Source organism: Vanacampus margaritifer, chromosome 1 (genome assembly GCF_051991255.1).
Source record: "Vanacampus margaritifer isolate UIUO_Vmar chromosome 1, RoL_Vmar_1.0, whole genome shotgun sequence".
Taxonomy (NCBI): Eukaryota; Metazoa; Chordata; class Actinopteri; order Syngnathiformes; family Syngnathidae; genus Vanacampus; species Vanacampus margaritifer.
The window spans coordinates 63202103-63219916 of NC_135432.1; the positions used below are offsets into that span (position 1 = coordinate 63202103).

Genomic DNA, 17814 nt, shown 5'->3' on the forward strand with positions numbered 1-17814 from the left:
GCTTGCACTTTCTCAAAACAGAATCTCAGTATGTCAGATTGAACTTTCTCAAGCAGGACACTGAAAGGGAATTTAGACAAAACAAGATAACAGATAGGTTAAGGTCGAGTTATATTGAGTTCAACATTACTTCACCTGCTCTACACATCTATAACTAAATTCAAAATGGTTAAAATATAAAATAAAGAATTAAAAATGTTAACAATGTTAACAGTAACAATAATCCTTCCATATTGCTCGACCGAGTCAAACCACTTGTCTCCAACCTCATATGGTTCAGCTCATTCAGGACATCTACGGAAGTATTTTTCACATTCCACAAACACAACTTTTTCGGTATATCCCAGACTCATTTTGTCCAGAAAAAAAATTATGCAGAAATGTGGCCATTTTTACAAAATCCTCCTACACATCTCATCATCCAAATTAAAACGGTTCCGCTCATTCAGGACAATTTGGGAACTTTTTTGTTTGTTTTCCGTATTCCATTACGCCCCATTTTCACACACAAATTCCAAAATTAAGAGATATTTTCATTTGACAATTTTCACATCACCCAAATTGTCTTTTCTTTCAGTATTCCACACTTTCCTAGACAAAATTCCCAATTAATGCTTAAATTATTTTTATGACCTAATACTGTAATTGCAATTACATGTGCAATGTATAAATTCTCACGTCTCCACACTGAAAATTTCCATTACGAGACGTTTTATTAGTATTTATTTTTGAGCAAGTGAGCTAATTAATAATGTATTAAATCGATTCGCTGCGGTTAGACAAACTAGCGAACCTTTTGCTCAACTGTGCAGCGATGTTTTCTTGAACGTAACTTCCGTTGTCGTGAAGCACGCTGGGGGCTCGCCCGGTTCGCTGGATGAGGATGTTTTTAACTGTGACCGCGATGGAGGACAGAATTTGGACTCCCGGACACTCGCGGATGTTATAAGGTATTGAACCACTTTTTACTTTTCGAATGTACAAGAAAGTTTCGAAGTAGCTGCGCCCAGCCGCTATTTGACACTGTTGCGTTCAAGAAAACCTGTCGTTACCTTCGTTACGGTGGCTAGCGTGCTAGCTGGCTACTAGCCCAGTTTTGCTCCCCGTTATTATAAATATTAACACAATGTTTGCTGTATAATGCTCTGATACTGTTGGTTCACTTGCTGGACTAGTTTATGTGCTTTTCGTGTATATTGTACGAGGACGCGTCCAGTGTTTGGTAACAAAAAACAGTATAGTTAGCATAAGGTATGCTAATTTACAAATAGCCATAATGATGAATGAATTTGTCATAAACAAACCTTTTAGCAACGTTTGTAACGTTTACCCTCCATATTTTTTTCCCTTCTGTTTTCTTTAATCACGGATACAGTGATGTCACTGTAGCCTACGTCACATGATTACGTACACTAGGGTTTTCCAACCTTTATGTTCCCACGAGACAATTCTGAGCTCACGACACAAGTTAAAATGGCGGTCTTACTCGGTGAAAGGAAGCTCTCCGCTCATTGAAAAGCATTGGACTTTGGAATTTGATTAGTGAGGATTACTTTGATTTCAAAATGTGATTAAATGTTTGACTACTGTATGCTAATCACAGGCCAAAGCAATACAATATGCCGTTTGTTTTCGCTGTGTAAAGTGGCAGATGTTCAGAATTTTCTATTTTACATGAAAAACAAGTCTAATGACAGTGTCTCATCACTGGTGAACAGTTTTTAGAACAGATCTGTGTGCTACCCATGGTGTCCTTGGGGCTACCAAGTACCTGCTGGCAGAATTTTTTTTCAGGACATTGCACCTAATCAACAGAGCAAAAAAAGCATCCGTGTTGGCGTGTTTTTAGTGTTGAGTTAATCTTGCTTCTTCCCTCCTCCTTCTCACCCCTTTGCTTGAGGAGAAAAGGAGGTTGTGAAGTTCGCTGCTGCCATCTAGTGGCTTAGTCGATAAAAATGGTACATAAGTAAAAAAAAAAAAAAAAAAATTCACAACCCAAGGCAAAAAAATCGATCTAGTGACGGCTCTTATCTTGAAATATTCGTAAGATGGCACACTCATACGTCAAGGTAAATAAATGTAAACGTTCCCTCTATGTTGTCAGCTACAGGCAAATTTGCTTCAGTCAAGATGACGGGAGACAGGAAATGCATCCTCTGTGAGACGGTCCATGCTTCCAAGCAGGTAATTCAGTTGCCAACGATTATGATACGTCATTGAATTTTCAATATGGACGTTTTGTAACTACGGGGGATTTTAGGAGCAAAAAGGCACATTGCGATGGATAGTCATCTCAACTGTATTTGTATTTTGTTTATTTATAGGAGATGGACGAGCACATGAGAAGCATGCTGCACCACCGCGAACTGGAAAAACTCAAAGGGCGGTAAGTCATCTGCAAACGTGTCCCTTGTGCGTTGTTTTGCTGTGTTTAAAGTATACCCACACACACTATTCAATCCCTTTCGCAAATAGTAAAATGATAATCATAATAATGATGCCATTAATTGTCGCCCTACTGAAAGTATTTAGAATTGCCTACATTTACAGTCCAAACCATAAATATAGCTCCAATGATAGCACGCTCTCACACAGGCACGTGCCGGTCAGTGCTCAAACTCAGTGGCTTCAGCTGCATGCAGCTGTTCCAACTGTGACGCGTATATTTAGACACAAGCTTGCCCGGATGCCCGATAGAAGGCAGCTAGCTGGCTTGCTCGTGACTCTTTGATAAAAGTGTGTCAGGCGTCAATGTTGAATATTTTTACCCCTCTGCCTCCAGGCTGATAATAAGTGATAAGACCAAAGTGCACAAAAGGGATTCCACTCAAAAGTGGGTCATGGACCCTCTATTGGCAGACCTTTTTGATATAATTATCATTAGTTTTATTTCGTTTTATAAATGTAATATGTCGTTTTTGGTTAGTTTTAGTTTTTTAAAGGCATTTTTGTTTTTATTTCGTTGAACGAAAATTTTATTTTATTTTTTTTAATATTAGTTTTATTTATTTTGTCAGTTTTAGTTAACTATAATAACCTTGCTCTAAAAACAATGAAGTATTTTTATTGTGAAATCCCGGCTCTGACTGTCTGCTTTTGAATTGTCCTTAGGCAAGACACTGAATGCCTCTCGGTCAGCATTGGAAATGTAAATACCGCATGATGGAGAGAGCTGTTTAAATATAGACTCTAATTGAACCAGGAAATGTTGACATTTTAAGAATTTTGCAATTTGACGTGTTAGAGAACAAGTTGTGCAAAAAGTACTGAAACATTGAAAAGTTGGACATAAACATTAAGAAGGTTAAATTAAGTTTACGTGTAAAGGTTATAGGGCATCCTAACTCCATCCTAACATTTTACCCGAAAATGGAATATCCCTCGCTTTTTGTGAGTAGCATATATAATACATTTCTTTATTATTCTTTACTTGGATGGATGGATGGCTGGACTGCTTTTTATTTGACTTGTATAAAAGTAGGTCACAACTTGATGTCAATGGGGTAAATATGTGTCTCAGGGTGACAACAGTTGAGAACCTCAGCGGAAAAGTTCTCAAGGGGTGAGAAAATAGCCCCCAAAAAAGACAGGAGTGCCAGGTGACACATTTGGGAGAGGCTAGGGGTCAAAGGTGGCGAGCAGCTGCCGGCTCGGGTTACACTGCTTGGGATTGGTCAGCGAGATGAAGAGGGTGGTGGAGGTGGGAGGAGGAGGTTCGTGAATCGTGATACTTCCAAAAGTGACACCAGAGCGAGGTCTCAGAGTGCAGCGGGCGCCATCATGACCAAACGCTAGGCTGAGCGTCCCTGAGCTGCAAGGCCGGCAAGCTCCATTAGCGCGCCGACCGGGCCTGGCTGCTTCCGCCTGCTCCTGCTTCCTTGTCATTAATGACCTGCTAAGGAACCGCACACTTTTTAGATCAGGAAGATACCGTTTTGTTTTCACGCTTTGACATAAAATTTAAGTTAGTGACCTCCTGATCTGCAACAAATAGAGAATTTGACAAGTTAAGAAAACAAGGGATTGTTGAGTACACTCCTCTCCCAAGACATTGAAGAAGCTCATCAAAAAGCCGCCACCATGCCCGAAGGTAGCATTGATCGCCCTCTGTCGCCTCTCATCCCTGATAGGGATTGCGGCCACGAGTGCCGCGTGTGCAAGATGTCGCTGGTGAGCCTGACTGACTACGCCGGCCACATCTCTAGCCCCGCGCACAAGCAAAAGGTGGAAGAGGAGAAGAAGGCGCCTGGCGGCGTCAATCGCGACGAGGACTATTTTGACCAGACGCTGGTGGAGCTCGTTCACAAGAGGAAAGAGCAGATACGGTAAGATGGATGTTGTGCATTCTTTTTTTTTTTCGGTCAAAAAAGCAAGAATATGGATGTGAAATAGTTGTATTTGAATGATAAAATATTAGTTCATTCTTGTTTTGAATTGTATTGTTTATAATTAAATTAAGCCTAATTATTCAATTCTTAATTTTTTTTTTTTAAGCAATGTTGAGTGTGCTATATTTGTATGTAAGAATGTATATTATGCTGGAATAAAAAAAAAATTTTTTTTTAAATAAAATAAAGCTAAATTAAGTTAAATTAGCTTAAAAATAAATTCAAATTAACATAAATTAAGAGAAACCCCAATTAACCCAACAAATGTAAGAATTTATCATTTAAATGCTCAAAGGACCGCGTTATAGACATTAGTGAGCCGTGGCCTGCGGGCCATATTTTACCCAACCTACTGTGTAGTCTCCATATAAGTAGTTCTAAAAATGTATCACGTTCCGATAATAAGGCCCGCTCAAATGTCAAACTCTATTGAATCTACCAGAGGAAAAAATATTAGATTTAATTTTAAAAACTGAGAAAAATATAGTTTACACCCATGTTAGGATATCAAGTATTATTGCAAATTTGAATGTGGTCTAAATAAAGATGTGGCATAGCTTCTATATGCAAAAAAAGCACCATCGCTTTATCGTACTTCTGCTTTAGTTAAAACATTTTTCCCCTAAGATTGACAGTGATTCTGTCTAAACAAGGCTATTTCATAATCTTGCGTAAAATGCAAAAACTGATTGATGCCGTATGTGGTTCTTATTGATGAATCTGTGTGACTGTAAAGACCATGTACAGTGTGCTCGCATGCTATCTATAGTCACATTCTTATCATGAGCACTCACATGCTCCTTTCAGCTGCTGCCTCAGTCCAATCTGGACCACGCTCCAATTTCACGTCTGCAGCCAACAAAACAGAGGGGGGATTTACTGCCGGGGTGAGCTTTTTTTAAGCCCCCGTTTCACACTGTCTCAACGGCAAATTGCCGCATTCAAGCCGGTGTAATTGTAGAATTGGCAGTTATTTACTTGTTCATTTCAGACAGAACTCACTCAGGTGGGACACACTGCTATTGCGTCTTCCTGTTTTCAGATAATTAGGGAGTCATTCAACTCGCCCCCATCCTGTATCGGTACCTTACAGTACACACAGGACATCGAGTTATGACTAGATGGCCAGTGTGAAAGGAGATTCCGTCAAATTTGGAGGTCAACTTAACGGTAGGGTGGTCATCTCGCAACTCTGAGGTTGCGGGTTCCATCCCAGGCCATTGTGACCATGTCGAAGTGTCCTTGAGCAAGATACTGAACCTCCAATTGCTCCTGATGCTGCGTCATCAGCATGTGAATGTGTAGTCAAAATGTAAAGCGCTCTGAGAGCCTTGTAGGGTGGAAAAGCACTATATAAATGAAATACCATTTACAATTTGGAAAAAAAACATCTTAGATGGCCAGTGTTGTTTTGAATTAAAAAAAAAGAAGCTATTTTTAAATGAAGCAGTGTTTGGTGAATGCATGTAGGAAACTGGTGGGGTTCAGTTAAAAAACATTGATTTAGTGACTGCATTATTCCATCTGGTCTGCGTCCACAGCAAAGAAAAGGAGGTGACGTCTGCTAAGCTGGCTCTGGAGGCAGCGGCAGCAAAGAAAAGGGAGATCCAGCAGAGAATAAACGAAAGCAAGGAACGCTACCAGCTGGACAGAGGTGGCCAGACTTTCCCACATGGCTACGCTTGGAACCGTAAACAATACGCTTGGAAAAACGACCAGCAGAGAGGTCTCCGAGCGTCTCCCCCCACAAACTACAACAGGAACAACAATCAAGGAAAGAGCGCCACCTGGCATGCTCAAGGCCCCCCCAGCTACCAAAAATGGGCGCCGGGCGACTTGCAGGGCGGTCGCTGCTACTCGCAGGACAATGCTCTGGGCTCCCACGAGGGTTCATTTGGCGGCCCCAGTCGACTACCCTGGCTCAGTAACCAAGGCAGCAGCTATGGTATGTACGGCAGGAATAACATTACGCAGTTCCCACCGAATAACCGTCCGCCCAGATACATGGAGTCCTATCAAATGTACCCCCCGCCACCGCGGTTGTTTGCAAGTCCTGTGAGCAACCTTCAAACGAGGGCCGACGAGTGCAAGGGGATGCCAGCAGCCAACTGGGAACCTCCTGGCAAACAGAACTTTGGCAGCAACCCAAAGCTGGACAAGACCTGCCGCTGGTCTCCTTATTCCGTCAGCAAGACAGCGGACTCGCTACCCAGCAAGGACGACCTGTCAAACCTAGCAGAACCCCACCCAAAAGGGCCCAAAAGCCAGGAACATGCAGCAGGAGCATTCACCTCCACTGGGCAGGAAGTGAAGGAGACGCTTAAAAGTAAACATTTAAAAAGGAGCAAAGATGGTCCTTCCAACAGTCAAGCCGAAATTCAACCAAAATCCCAAGGAATCAAAATGCCTCCTTTTGGAGCCCTGCCATCGCGACAAGCACAAAAGTTACCAGAGACCTCCAAGAAGTCCTTGGTCCAGTCTGAAAGCAGGAGCTCTTTGGACAGCCCCCTGCTTGAAACACCTCGGCACACCGCCGAGGGGGAGCCGCCCAAGGATCTGGTGCAGGGTCCAATTACAGAGAACAAGGAAAACAACTGCCAGCAGAACGCAGCTAAACCGAAATCAAGCAACCCAGCCCGGAGTTCTCCATCTGTGGCCAAAGAAAATCTTGCAGCGTCCTCTTCTGAGAGCATCCACCTCCTCCAGTCCCTGCAGGTCAGCACCTCCACCGCCAAGAAAGCGTCACCTGTAACCTCAAAGCGCGACAACCCGGAAAATGCGAAGGATGCCCCCACCTCGCCACCTCTCGACCAAGCAGGGACGCAAGCGGAAAAAGATCATGCTTCCATGGGGGAGGCCACCAGGTCGGACAAAACATGCCCCAAGGAGTCTGGCTTGACCAAACTCGAACTGCCCCCCGTCCTGAAACGCGACCTGACCAAGCGCATCAGCACCAAGACGGGCGGCCACGAACCCAACCTCCACAACGCCAGGCGTGTCCGTAACCTGAGCGAGTCGCGGCGGTCCGACGGCGAAAAGGACTCCGGACTCAAGCCAACTGTGCAGCAGCTCATCAGCTCCACCGGGTCTCGGCGGAAAGTCAACTGGGACCAGGTGTACCAGGAGGTGCGCAAGAAGCAGGACAAGGGGAAAGGAATGCCCAGGTAAAATCGAAAGAACTGTTTTCATTAGTGATAGACTGATATGGGGTTTTTAAGGCTATTAGTTGAAAATATTAGTGTCAAAATTTAAAAGATTGACTTTTTCTTGTAATTATAAACATATCAAGAATTGACAGTTTTGTTAAAAAAATTACAACAAAAATTGCAGGGAGCGTCCATGGTTGTGTTAAGCTAAATAAAAAACTAAGCAAGTAAATAGTTCCCTAAAGATTTCTACTCTAAAAAAAATTCCCAAAATGTAAACATTAACAAAAAAATTTTTATATATATATTTTTCATTTTATTTATTTTCAAAAAAGTGTAGGGGTTTCCCAGTGTCAGCATCATTTTTTATAAAGTGGAAATTTAAATAAATCCATACATGAAAAGTTCCCTGTATCTCACTGAGTGACAAATGCATGCGAATGTAGCTAAATTGGGGTTTTCGTCAGGGTTCGTAAAGATCTTCGCAGACAGTGAAAAATTGTCTCAATATGTTTGACTGATGCCAATATTTGTCAAAATGCCAAATATCTGCACCGATAATCGACCCGGCCGATAATCAGTCTAACCCTAGTTTTCATTCACTTCTTATCTAGCAGTACAGATCCTTTACGCTCTCTTTTGCTCACTACACAACACAAAGGACTGTTAGATCAAAACATTTTGAGCGGAGACTCACACCTTCTCGGTATCTACCTCCAGGTTCGGTATTGAAATGGTACCAAACGAAGACCTGAGCCAGGAGGACGAAGACATGACAATGCTGGAGAACTTCCCCTGGGAGTCCCTGGTGGAGACCTCTCCTCCCGCCACATCCCGCAAGCGCTCCCTCTCCGAGAGCAGCCTGGCTCCGGCGTCTGAGTGCTCGCGCCTCCAATCCAAGCAGACGCCGCGGAGGTCCTCGATCACCAAGAAGAACGACAGCCGGCCCGACGCGGAGCAGATTCTGAACCTCGCGTTAGATGAAGCGCAAAAGCGGGCAGATAAGGTGATGTTGGAAAAGGCCAGGGCTCTCCAGAGGTCCGACTGCTTGACTGAAGAGAACAGCTCCGACGTCGAGCAGATGGACGGACAGGGAACAGCGAAAAGGCGAAGAACACCAGGGGTCAGTTCAGGATATTTTAGTGGAACCCATAAAAATTTGCCACTTTCTGTTTAAAATGAGAAGATTGTCTTCCTGTTTTTATTCTTTAGGGTGCTCAGAGCCTGGAGGCTTCAGGTGCGAAGCATAACACCAAAAGAAGAAAGACCAAATCCAAAACCGGTTTGTCTCTTTTATGGAACTTCATCTAAAATAGTTGATTAATTAAACACTCCCAAATAATCACAACAAATAATAATTTTAATACTGTAAAAATACTGTGAAACCGTGGTACCGCAATATTTTTGCTCACGATTATCATAACATCAGAATCTAATATTGACCCATGCAGTTGGTACAGAAAAGTGAACAATTGAAATGAACACATAAATATTAACATTCTTCTGCTCTTTTAATTCTTCTTAAAAGTCTCTAACACTGGTGAGCTATTTTTAGAACAGGCCCATGGGCTACTTATGGGGTCCTTTTGGCTAACTAGTACCTACTGGCACCATCAGTGTTTGCACAGTGTCTCTTTCGTCTTCCAAAAAGTTAATTGGAGGCAATTAAATTCAAAGAGGTATTTTACTCAACTGCAAGCAACCAATCCTATTAATCCCTGCTTAGAAGTCCCCTCAAAAAAAAGAGAAGAGCTCATTATTGTGGCATCCAGCATTAGCGGTTATTGAAATTTTGACTTTTTAAAACCACTCAACTATAAACTGTCAAAGTGGTTATCGGCCCTTGCCTACTTCACACATAACGCGCCTCACCGCAATTTGCACCGCATAATTTAGTGTTTGTTTTGGCGGCGAAGCGGATCGCTTGCAGATCGACCAGCTTCTGGCCGTGTCGTTGCGGGAGGAGGAGCTGAGTCGCTCGCTGCATACGGCGGAAACCCAACTGGTCCAAGCGCGGACGGCACTGGAGGCCGCTTACATGGAGGTGCAGAGAGCCATGGTGGTCAAACAGCAGGTATACGTTAGAACAGGGGTGGGCAAACTCGGTCCTCGAGGGTTTTTTTTTCTCCAACACAGCTGATATATGATCAGCTCATCAGCAAGCTCTGCGTAAGCCTGATAACGATCCTGTTAATTGGAATCAGCTGCGTTGGAGCAAGGAGACATCCAAAACCTGCAGGACTCGATCCTCTTTTCTATGCTATGTACGAGATGTGTAGATTGTTTTGCAAGTGTTTGATTTTTTTATTTTTATTTTCAGATTGCCACCGAAATGAGCACACTCAGAGAAAAACGCATTGCGTTATTAAAAGGGATGCAAGGTATGCCTCGACTTAATTAGAACTAGAAATTTATTTTGTTCCATGATCATGCTCGTAATGCAAAACACTCATATCTCAAATAATGGTTCCCCATTGAAATAAATGACTGTCATAAATCCATCCTGGCCCTCCGGTAAACATAAAGGTGTACAACTATAAATTTAGTTTACTTGAAATGCACATTTAAAAAAGATTGATTAAAGGGGATGTCAACCTTAAAACATCTCTTGAAAATAATATGTTATATGTGACCTCACTAGTCTAAACATGACATTCTGATGACTATTACATTTGTGGAATATGAGTTATGCAGCAAAATCCAGCTGAAGATGACGTCACAGTTGCTCAGGTAGCAACCAATCACAGCTCACCTGTTTCCTGAAGCTCAGCTGTGATTGACAGTTAACTGAGACCTGAGCAACTGTGATGTACTTTTCACTCGACTGCAAGTGGCAAAATGGCCGCCTTTTGATATTGATAAAAACTGTTGGATTTTACTGCATAACTAATTTCCCTCTGTATTTAGACTAGTGGGGCTGCACAGAACATTATCTTCAGGGGGGGAAAAGTAGCACTTTACCAACTAACCTATATCTGAGCTTTTTTGTGCAATTTAACAGTAGCTCAATGTGTGTGTTTTTTTTTAAAAGCAAGCAACACGGAAGTGGCAGAAGTACTTCCGATCCGACTGAAACAGGAAAAGATGGAGCCCGCGGAAAAAGAACTGGCCTCTGTGGCTCCATTGTGCTCTCTTGCAAGCACTGCACCTCCTGCTAGGAATGCCTCGCCACCACCGTCGTCGTTCTCCAGCGCCATAGCCATCAAGGAGGAACCCGCATCCCCCGTGCGAGTCAGCTCCGAGTTGGACTTTTTGGAGAGAGAGAATGTAACATGTCCCGAGCCAATAGCAACTGTGCAAATAATGCCTGAGCCATTCCTAAAAGCTGCCGATGACACCTGCAGTCTTTCGGCATCGGTGGAGTCCACTGAAAAAGCCGTTCAGGCCACCTTCCTCCCTGACTCCAAAGACAACGTGAAGCTGCTGTTGGCCATCAGGAGGAACTCCGAGACGGGCAGCCTCGCTGATCGCTCGCACTCTCCGGCATTCGAAACACCCCAAGCGCCAAACGCCTCGCCCGGTTCACCCTCGGAGTCACGCGGCTGCAAGCGTGTAAGGAAGCTGAAGAAGAGGAAGGTACTGGAAAAGGCTCACGGCAACGCGCTGCCGGAGAGCAGCGACACCGAGATGGACGCCGGGGCCTCCAGGCCCAGGTGGACCCGATCGCAGAGGAGGGCCAGCAGCGGCAGCGGCAGCACTCACGTCAGTACCTCCTCGCTACCAGGAGGGGGCGACGTGAAGATGGAGGAAGATGCCAAGCCTCTCAAACAGGAAGTGGAGGTGAAGATGGAGACGGGCGCAACCTTCGAGCAGCCCCTTGGGACCACCTCGTTCTTTGCCGCGGCGCACATCCCGAAGTCGTCCAGATGTGAGCAGCCGAGCCTGGCCTGCAACGAGGTCACCTCCACGAGCGACATGGACATCTGTAAATCGTCAGAGAGGTGAAGCTTTTACACAAATTTTTATTTTTATTTTTTAAAGAAGTCCCGTCTTCATCTTGGCCTTTACAATCAGACTTAGCATTTTGAAAGACTTGTTCTTGAGACCTATTGTCTTTAAAATGACAACAATTCAGCCCCCAAAGCCAGTTTTGATTATCAACCTGAAATTTGGTTGCCATGTTTGACATTAGAAGACCCACAAAATTGTCTGAAGAAGCCATGCCTGAAAATACACAGGAAGTCAGCCATTTTGGTTCAAGATTAATAGAAAAAACCCTGCCCTCAACGCCATTTTTTACGTTCACAACATTAAATTTGGTAAACATGTTTTACATAATTAGCGGCACAAAAAGGTCAAGAGCGCATGCCTGAAAAGACACAGGTCACCCTTTTTTATTGAGTAGGTTGTTTAAGAATGCCAACCATAATTCAGTCCGAAAAGCCTTAGCAAGATGAAATTTGCTAAGTACATCTTAGCATGTGTAGATGCCCCAAAATAGTCAGAAGTTATGCCTGAAAGCACATAGGAATCTGTTGTTTTTGTTTGAAGCGGCCATTTAAGTTCAATAGCATAATTCTTGAAATGAAAGAAAATTCACCTACAAAAGATATTGTCATTTAGCAACATGAAATTTGGTCAACACAGTTCATGAGTAGAACCACAAAAAAGTCTGTGTAACCCATAGGCTACCTTAAACACAGGAAGGCAGCCATTTTGGTAAGAAGCGGCCATTTTGGCTTGGTAGCACACTTAACATTTAAAAAAAATAAAAAATACAATCTGCCTTCAAAGCCAGTTTAATTTAACAGCATGATTTTTTTTGGAGAGTTGTCTATTATTAGTAGAACCACTAAAAAAAAGTGCCATTTTGATTTGTAGCGGACAATTTATGGTCATGTATATCCTTTTGTTTTGTTTTTTTATGAAAATATTAAAGCTTTTTTGCCTATGATGTGTAAAGTGGCGGAAGTTTGATGATCATTATGAGGATTTGCTGTGAAAAGGGCTCTTTCATCAACATTTAACCCCTCCTCCATTTCTTTCTGCAGTGAAATATCTTTTCCAACGATTACATGGAGCCCTCCCTGTAAGTTTAACATTTTTTTTTTTTTATCACTTGTATCTTTTTTTCTCTATTGGAAATAGAAACGTTTTTGTGTGTCTTTTTGGCAGCTGCGTCATCCGGTATCTTCGAAGGCCACCAGGAGGCTGTGAACGGCATGCAGATCCACAACGGGCTGCTCTTCACGTGCTCAGGAGACCGCACTGTCAAAGCCTTCGACCTGCTGGTGGGTGTCGCTAAAATATTCCAACCCGTGTTTCAGAATGCAAATGACCTTCTATCTTCCGCCTTTTGGCAGACTCGCAAGTGCGTTGCCGTCTTTTCCGGCCACACGTCCAAAGTCAGCTGCTTGCTGGTGTCGGCCGGGGCCTGCCTGCCGCACCGCCTGTACTCGGGCTCCAGTGACCAGACTATACGTTGCTACAGTCTTAAGGTAAGGTCATTGAAGGCCACCTTGTTGACTGGGCTATTTTATTATACTGACTGAAGAATGTTAATGTTTTAATGACTTGAGTGTAGAACTCGTCTCATAACGAGTGGTGATAGGTGCCCATACAGATGCCTGAACAAAATAATGTCATTTTAAATTTAAATAGCAAACTTTAATCCAGGAATAAAACACAAGGACTGTGGTGCCACAAAATGTTTGTTTATTTTATAAGAACATTTTCTTCTTCTTATTTTTTAATTTAATCTATTTTTACGAAGTTTTAGTTGTCATATATTTATCACATTTTTTCAATATTTTTTTTTAACGATGATTAGACTAATATTTACAGTTTAAATGACTTTTTGTTTACAGTTTTGGAACATCTCAATAAATCGATGTCTAGAGAGAAGCCGGCACAAAATAACTACATTTTAAGTTAAAATATCAAACATTAATCCAGAAATAAAACATAAGCACTTTGGTGTATTTTATTATTTTCCAAGAACTTTTATTTTATTTTATTTTTCATTGAATCTATTTTACTAAGTTTTAGTTGTCATATATTTATCAAAGTTCATTAATCTTTTTTTTTTTTTTATTCTTAACTCTTTCACTGCCACTGACGTTTAAGACTGATATATACAATTTGACACTTTAAATGACTTGTTTACAGTTTTGGAACATCTCAATAAATAAGTGTCCAGACAGATGCCTGCACAAAATAACTAGTACTACATTTTAAATTTAAATAGCAAACTTAAATCCAGAAATAAAACAGAAGGACTTTGGTGTCTTTTTTTCTTTAATCTATTTTATTAAGTTTTAGTTGTCATATTTTTCGGGCTTGTGTGCTTGCTTGCAGAAGCAGAAATTAGAGCAGCAGTTCAATCTGGCAGATCGGGTCCTGTGCCTGCACAACCGATGGAAGTTCCTGTACGCCGGTCTGGCAAACGGCACTGTGGTTACCTTTGACCTAACTGTGAGTAACGTCAGTATCGGGAAGTAACAAAGTACTACTTTTAATTGTACTTCAACTTCTACTTGGATTACAGACCAACAAGCAGCGGGACGTGTTTGAGTGCCACGCCCCGCGGGCCATCAGCTGTCTGGCTTCGTCACAGGAGGGCTCCCGGCGCATCCTGCTGGTGGGCTCCTACGACAGCACCATCAGCGTTCGTGACGCCAAGACCGGACTACTGCTGCGCACGCTGGAGGGACACGCCAAGACCGTCCTCTGCATGAAGGTGCGCCAGCGCCGTCTTCCCGCAAAAAAAGCAACGATATTATGGCGGATGGTGGAATTTTTATTTTTTTTTTTAATTTGGATTTCAGGTTGTGAACGACCTGGTGTTCAGCGGCTCCAGTGACCAGTGTGTCTATGCACACAACATACACGTGAGTCCATTTTCAGATGATTTACGTTGTCCTGGTGAATGTATGTATTTTACGGGCCTTTATATTTTGTGGGATTTTTACTACTATGGTAATGAAGTCGTCTTAACATTTCCCGTTCAGAGCGGTGAGCTGCTGCGTGTCTACAAGGGTCACAGTCACGCCGTCACCGTGGTGACGGTCGTGGGAAAGGCGATGGTGACCGCCTGCCTGGACAAGCAGGTCCGCGTCTACGACCTGCAGGTGTGCCCCGTTTTGACCGTCAACAATCATAAATCCCTGAAGTTTCCCCAGACTGATTTTGTTTTTTTTTTTTGTTTTTTTTTTCATCCTCCACAGTCTCAAGAACAGCTGCAGGTGTACACCGGATATTCGGACATGGTAACGAGCATGGCGGTGCACCAGAAGAAGGTGAGTCGCATACTTTTTGTTGTCGGATGCAAGACTTTTTTTAAATTGGTAACCGTATGACTTTTTTTTTTTCTTTTCAGATCTACACCGGCTGCTATGACGGCAGCGTGCAGGCCATCGAGCTCAACCTGACGCAGAACTACCGCTGCAGGGTATTTTTTTTATTTTTTTATTTATTTCAGGGTGGAATTTTCCAGGAACTGGCCAATTGGAAAGTAGATGGAGTGAGGTTCCCTAGACTGGGCAAGGCAAAAATGGAGGATGTCAAATCTCAAAATACATTGGCCACAAAAAATGCTGAATGACTCATGATAACATCACACAATTATGCGGTTTTATTGTACTGTTGCAATTGGTGTTAATTTTATCAGCCATTTTAAAATTTTGTTTCAGTTTTAATCCAATTTCACACTTGTTAGTTTTTTTTCATAGTCAGTCTCATCCCATTTTTAGTTGGTCACCTTTTAGTTGACTATAAGTCAAACATTATAGTGTTTATTTTAGTGCGGGAAGACATAATTTTGTTCATCTAATTTTAGTCAACAGAAGCTGTCAACATGTCGTTTTAGTCAGGACAATAATTTTTTGTCAGCAGATAATATCGAACATTTCCGTCAAATGTGAAACTACTTCACATAAAACAATTTCACACACAAATACAGTCTATCAACAAGTGGCTATGACTCCATGCTACAAGCTAGTAAGTTAGTTAGCATCAGTTAGTGGTCGGATCAACCGTGTTTGAACGTTCTAGCTGTTGGATTAATGTTACGTTGCACTCGCTAGCTGCAAATTTGAAAGGGGGTGTGTCGCTGTGTGTTAGTGACAGAATAGCAGGCACAGGATTTTACAGAATCGTAATTTTCGTCCGGTCTTTTTTTCGTCAACTAAAATGTCCATAGATTTTAGTCCAGTCTTTATTAAGTGAGCTCACATTTTCGTCTTTATTAGTCGACGAAAATGCATACTGATTTACTCCCAATTATTGCTTATTTTATTTATTATTTAGAATAATTTTATATTTATTTTATTATTTTTATTTTCATCTAGTCTAGTTTAAAAATGTGTGTTGATGAAAATTTTTATATTTAGTTTTTGTTTACGACATTAACAATGTTGGACAACATGGACATTGTGAGGTTGGTCTTAAATTTATGTAAAGAAATAAACTAGTTTTAAGTGTAGCAACCACTAGTCAACGGCTGGCTTTCGGGACGATTTCTAAAGTTGCTGCTTAAACCTGTCGTTTGTCCGTGTTGTGCTCACAGTGGCACGGCTGCTCGCTGGTTTTCGGCGTGACGGCGCACCTGCAGCAGCACGTGGTCGCCGACCACGCCGCCAACCAGCAGACGCTCCGATGTCGCTGGAAGGACTGCGAGGAGATTTTCTGCGCTCGCAACGGCTCCAAGCAGGTAAATGTTTCTCATTTTTCGGAATTAGCCCTCAACGCTACATTTGGCGAGCGCACGGATCTCCTCTGTCTGTTCAGGCGATGCTCGCACACGTGCAGAAGCACGCCGACGAGGCCCAACCGGAGCCTTGAGTTTCCATCTCCCATATTGGGCGGAAGTTCGGGACCTTTTGCGTTCCATGTTGGAATCAAACGTTCAAGTGTCTCCGTGTCCATTTTTTTCTACGTCGCCGGAAGAGTGCGGCGGCGGCGGATGCGACAACCTCTCGTGCCGCCGCCCTCCGTCTTTTTGCACTGACCAAAAAACGAAGACAGCTTCTTCTTTTTTTCCAAGGAAAAATGTCAGCGCCGCTGAGAGCGAGAACGCCGTGTTTCTGTTTCCGGCGGCCGCGCTGTATGGCATGGGAATTTTTTTAATTTATTGTTGTGATGTGTCTTTGTGAGCAACACCATCATCCTAGTATTTCATTTTTTTAAACATTTGAATTAAAATGGCTGTTATTCCTTTGAAGTGGACTCCTGGACGTATTGCGTCTTAGGATAACGTCATTGTTTATTTGTTTTTTATTTTAGGTACCACTTGACAATAGTTTAAAAAGCTGTAGTAACGTATAAATCTTTTGACAGTGGCATCCATCTTGCCAAATATTGAGCCCATTATCTCGCTATTATTGGTTATTGGGTTCTATTTATATAATAAAATAATTGGAAAAGGAGTGAGATCCATCTTGCTAAAAAGTGACTTTCATTTACCTAGCAATGCTTAACTCTGAATGAATGGCGGTAGGTATTAAGTATTTAGAATTGGTTTGGAAATCTTTATTGCCATTTTTTTCCTTACGGGATTTTTTTGTTTGTTTTTTTGTCGTTGCTCAGCAATTTTTGTTTAGTTTAGTTTTTTTCAAGACATTGGAGGGATTTTGGTGCAGTGTCGTGTGGCCGTTTTTTTTCTGCAGCGAAAACGAACGGTTTTGGCAGGAAATTATCCGTGTGAACGTCTTGAGACATCAACATTGGCCAAGTTGAAGTGACATTTTTTAGCTGATTTTATAATTGGATTCTAGCTTCTAGCCGGAGGATGGGATACGTTGTAGCACTGCATTTTTCATACTTCCAACTTAGGAACATGTTTGCGGTGCGGCAACGCGCGGAGGTGACAAGGCACGTGTAGGAGGAGGTGTTTGATGGAGCAGGAGGAAGAATTTAGAGATTATCTCCCATGCCATACCCCCCACCCACACATCCCTTACTAATAAAAATCCCGGTTTTATCATAAAAAAAAAAAAAATTCACAATTAATTTTAAATATCAGTCGCCCTCGCCGGCGTACGTTTTTCACAAGGTTTTCAGCTGGCATCGGGAGGAAGCAAAACACGGCGTTCACCTCCAGCCTGGCATGACTGACTTTCTTTCTTTCAACTTATTCAATATTACCTGATTTTTTTTGTACCGTGCAATCAAAGACATTTAATAATAATAAAAAAGAATATGCAACACTATAGACAATGTCTGATTTCTTTCTTTCACTTCCAAGTATATGCGTGTGCATATCAACAAAGTAAATGCAACATGGAAAAAATCAACTTAACATCCATTTAAAACATCAGAACAACCTGTAAGTGGTAGGCTTG

General features: G+C 42.3%; 1 protein-coding gene across 1 annotated transcript; it reads left to right on the forward strand.

The window, feature by feature from the left end:
* The first annotated feature begins 816 nt into the window (after positions 1–816).
* On the forward strand, positions 817–17682 carry znf106a (zinc finger protein 106a). Its single transcript, XM_077560019.1, has 21 exons — positions 817–950; positions 2105–2184; positions 2325–2386; positions 4131–4325; positions 5930–7552; positions 8255–8657; positions 8747–8816; positions 9451–9608; positions 9855–9915; positions 10566–11475; positions 12526–12563; positions 12650–12765; positions 12838–12972; positions 13832–13948; positions 14022–14213; positions 14302–14364; positions 14485–14604; positions 14701–14772; positions 14853–14924; positions 16041–16184; positions 16262–17682. Exons 2-21 carry the CDS (start codon positions 2131–2133, stop codon positions 16313–16315), a joined length of 4659 nt encoding a protein of 1552 aa, XP_077416145.1. The 5' UTR covers positions 817–950; positions 2105–2130; the 3' UTR covers positions 16316–17682.
* The last annotated feature ends 132 nt before the right edge of the window (positions 17683–17814 follow it).

Excerpts from the sequence above, each read along its gene's own strand:
- znf106a (XM_077560019.1), top strand. The coding sequence starts at position 2,131 with ATGACGGGAGACAGGAAATGCATCCTCTGTGAGACGGTCCATGCTTCC. Across the intron at positions 8,817-9,450 it reads AAAGACCAAATCCAAAACCG|CGGATCGCTTGCAGATCGAC; the intron begins GTTTGTCTCTTT and ends TTGGCGGCGAAG. Across the intron at positions 14,773-14,852 it reads TGGCGGTGCACCAGAAGAAG|ATCTACACCGGCTGCTATGA; the intron begins GTGAGTCGCATA and ends TTTTCTTTTCAG.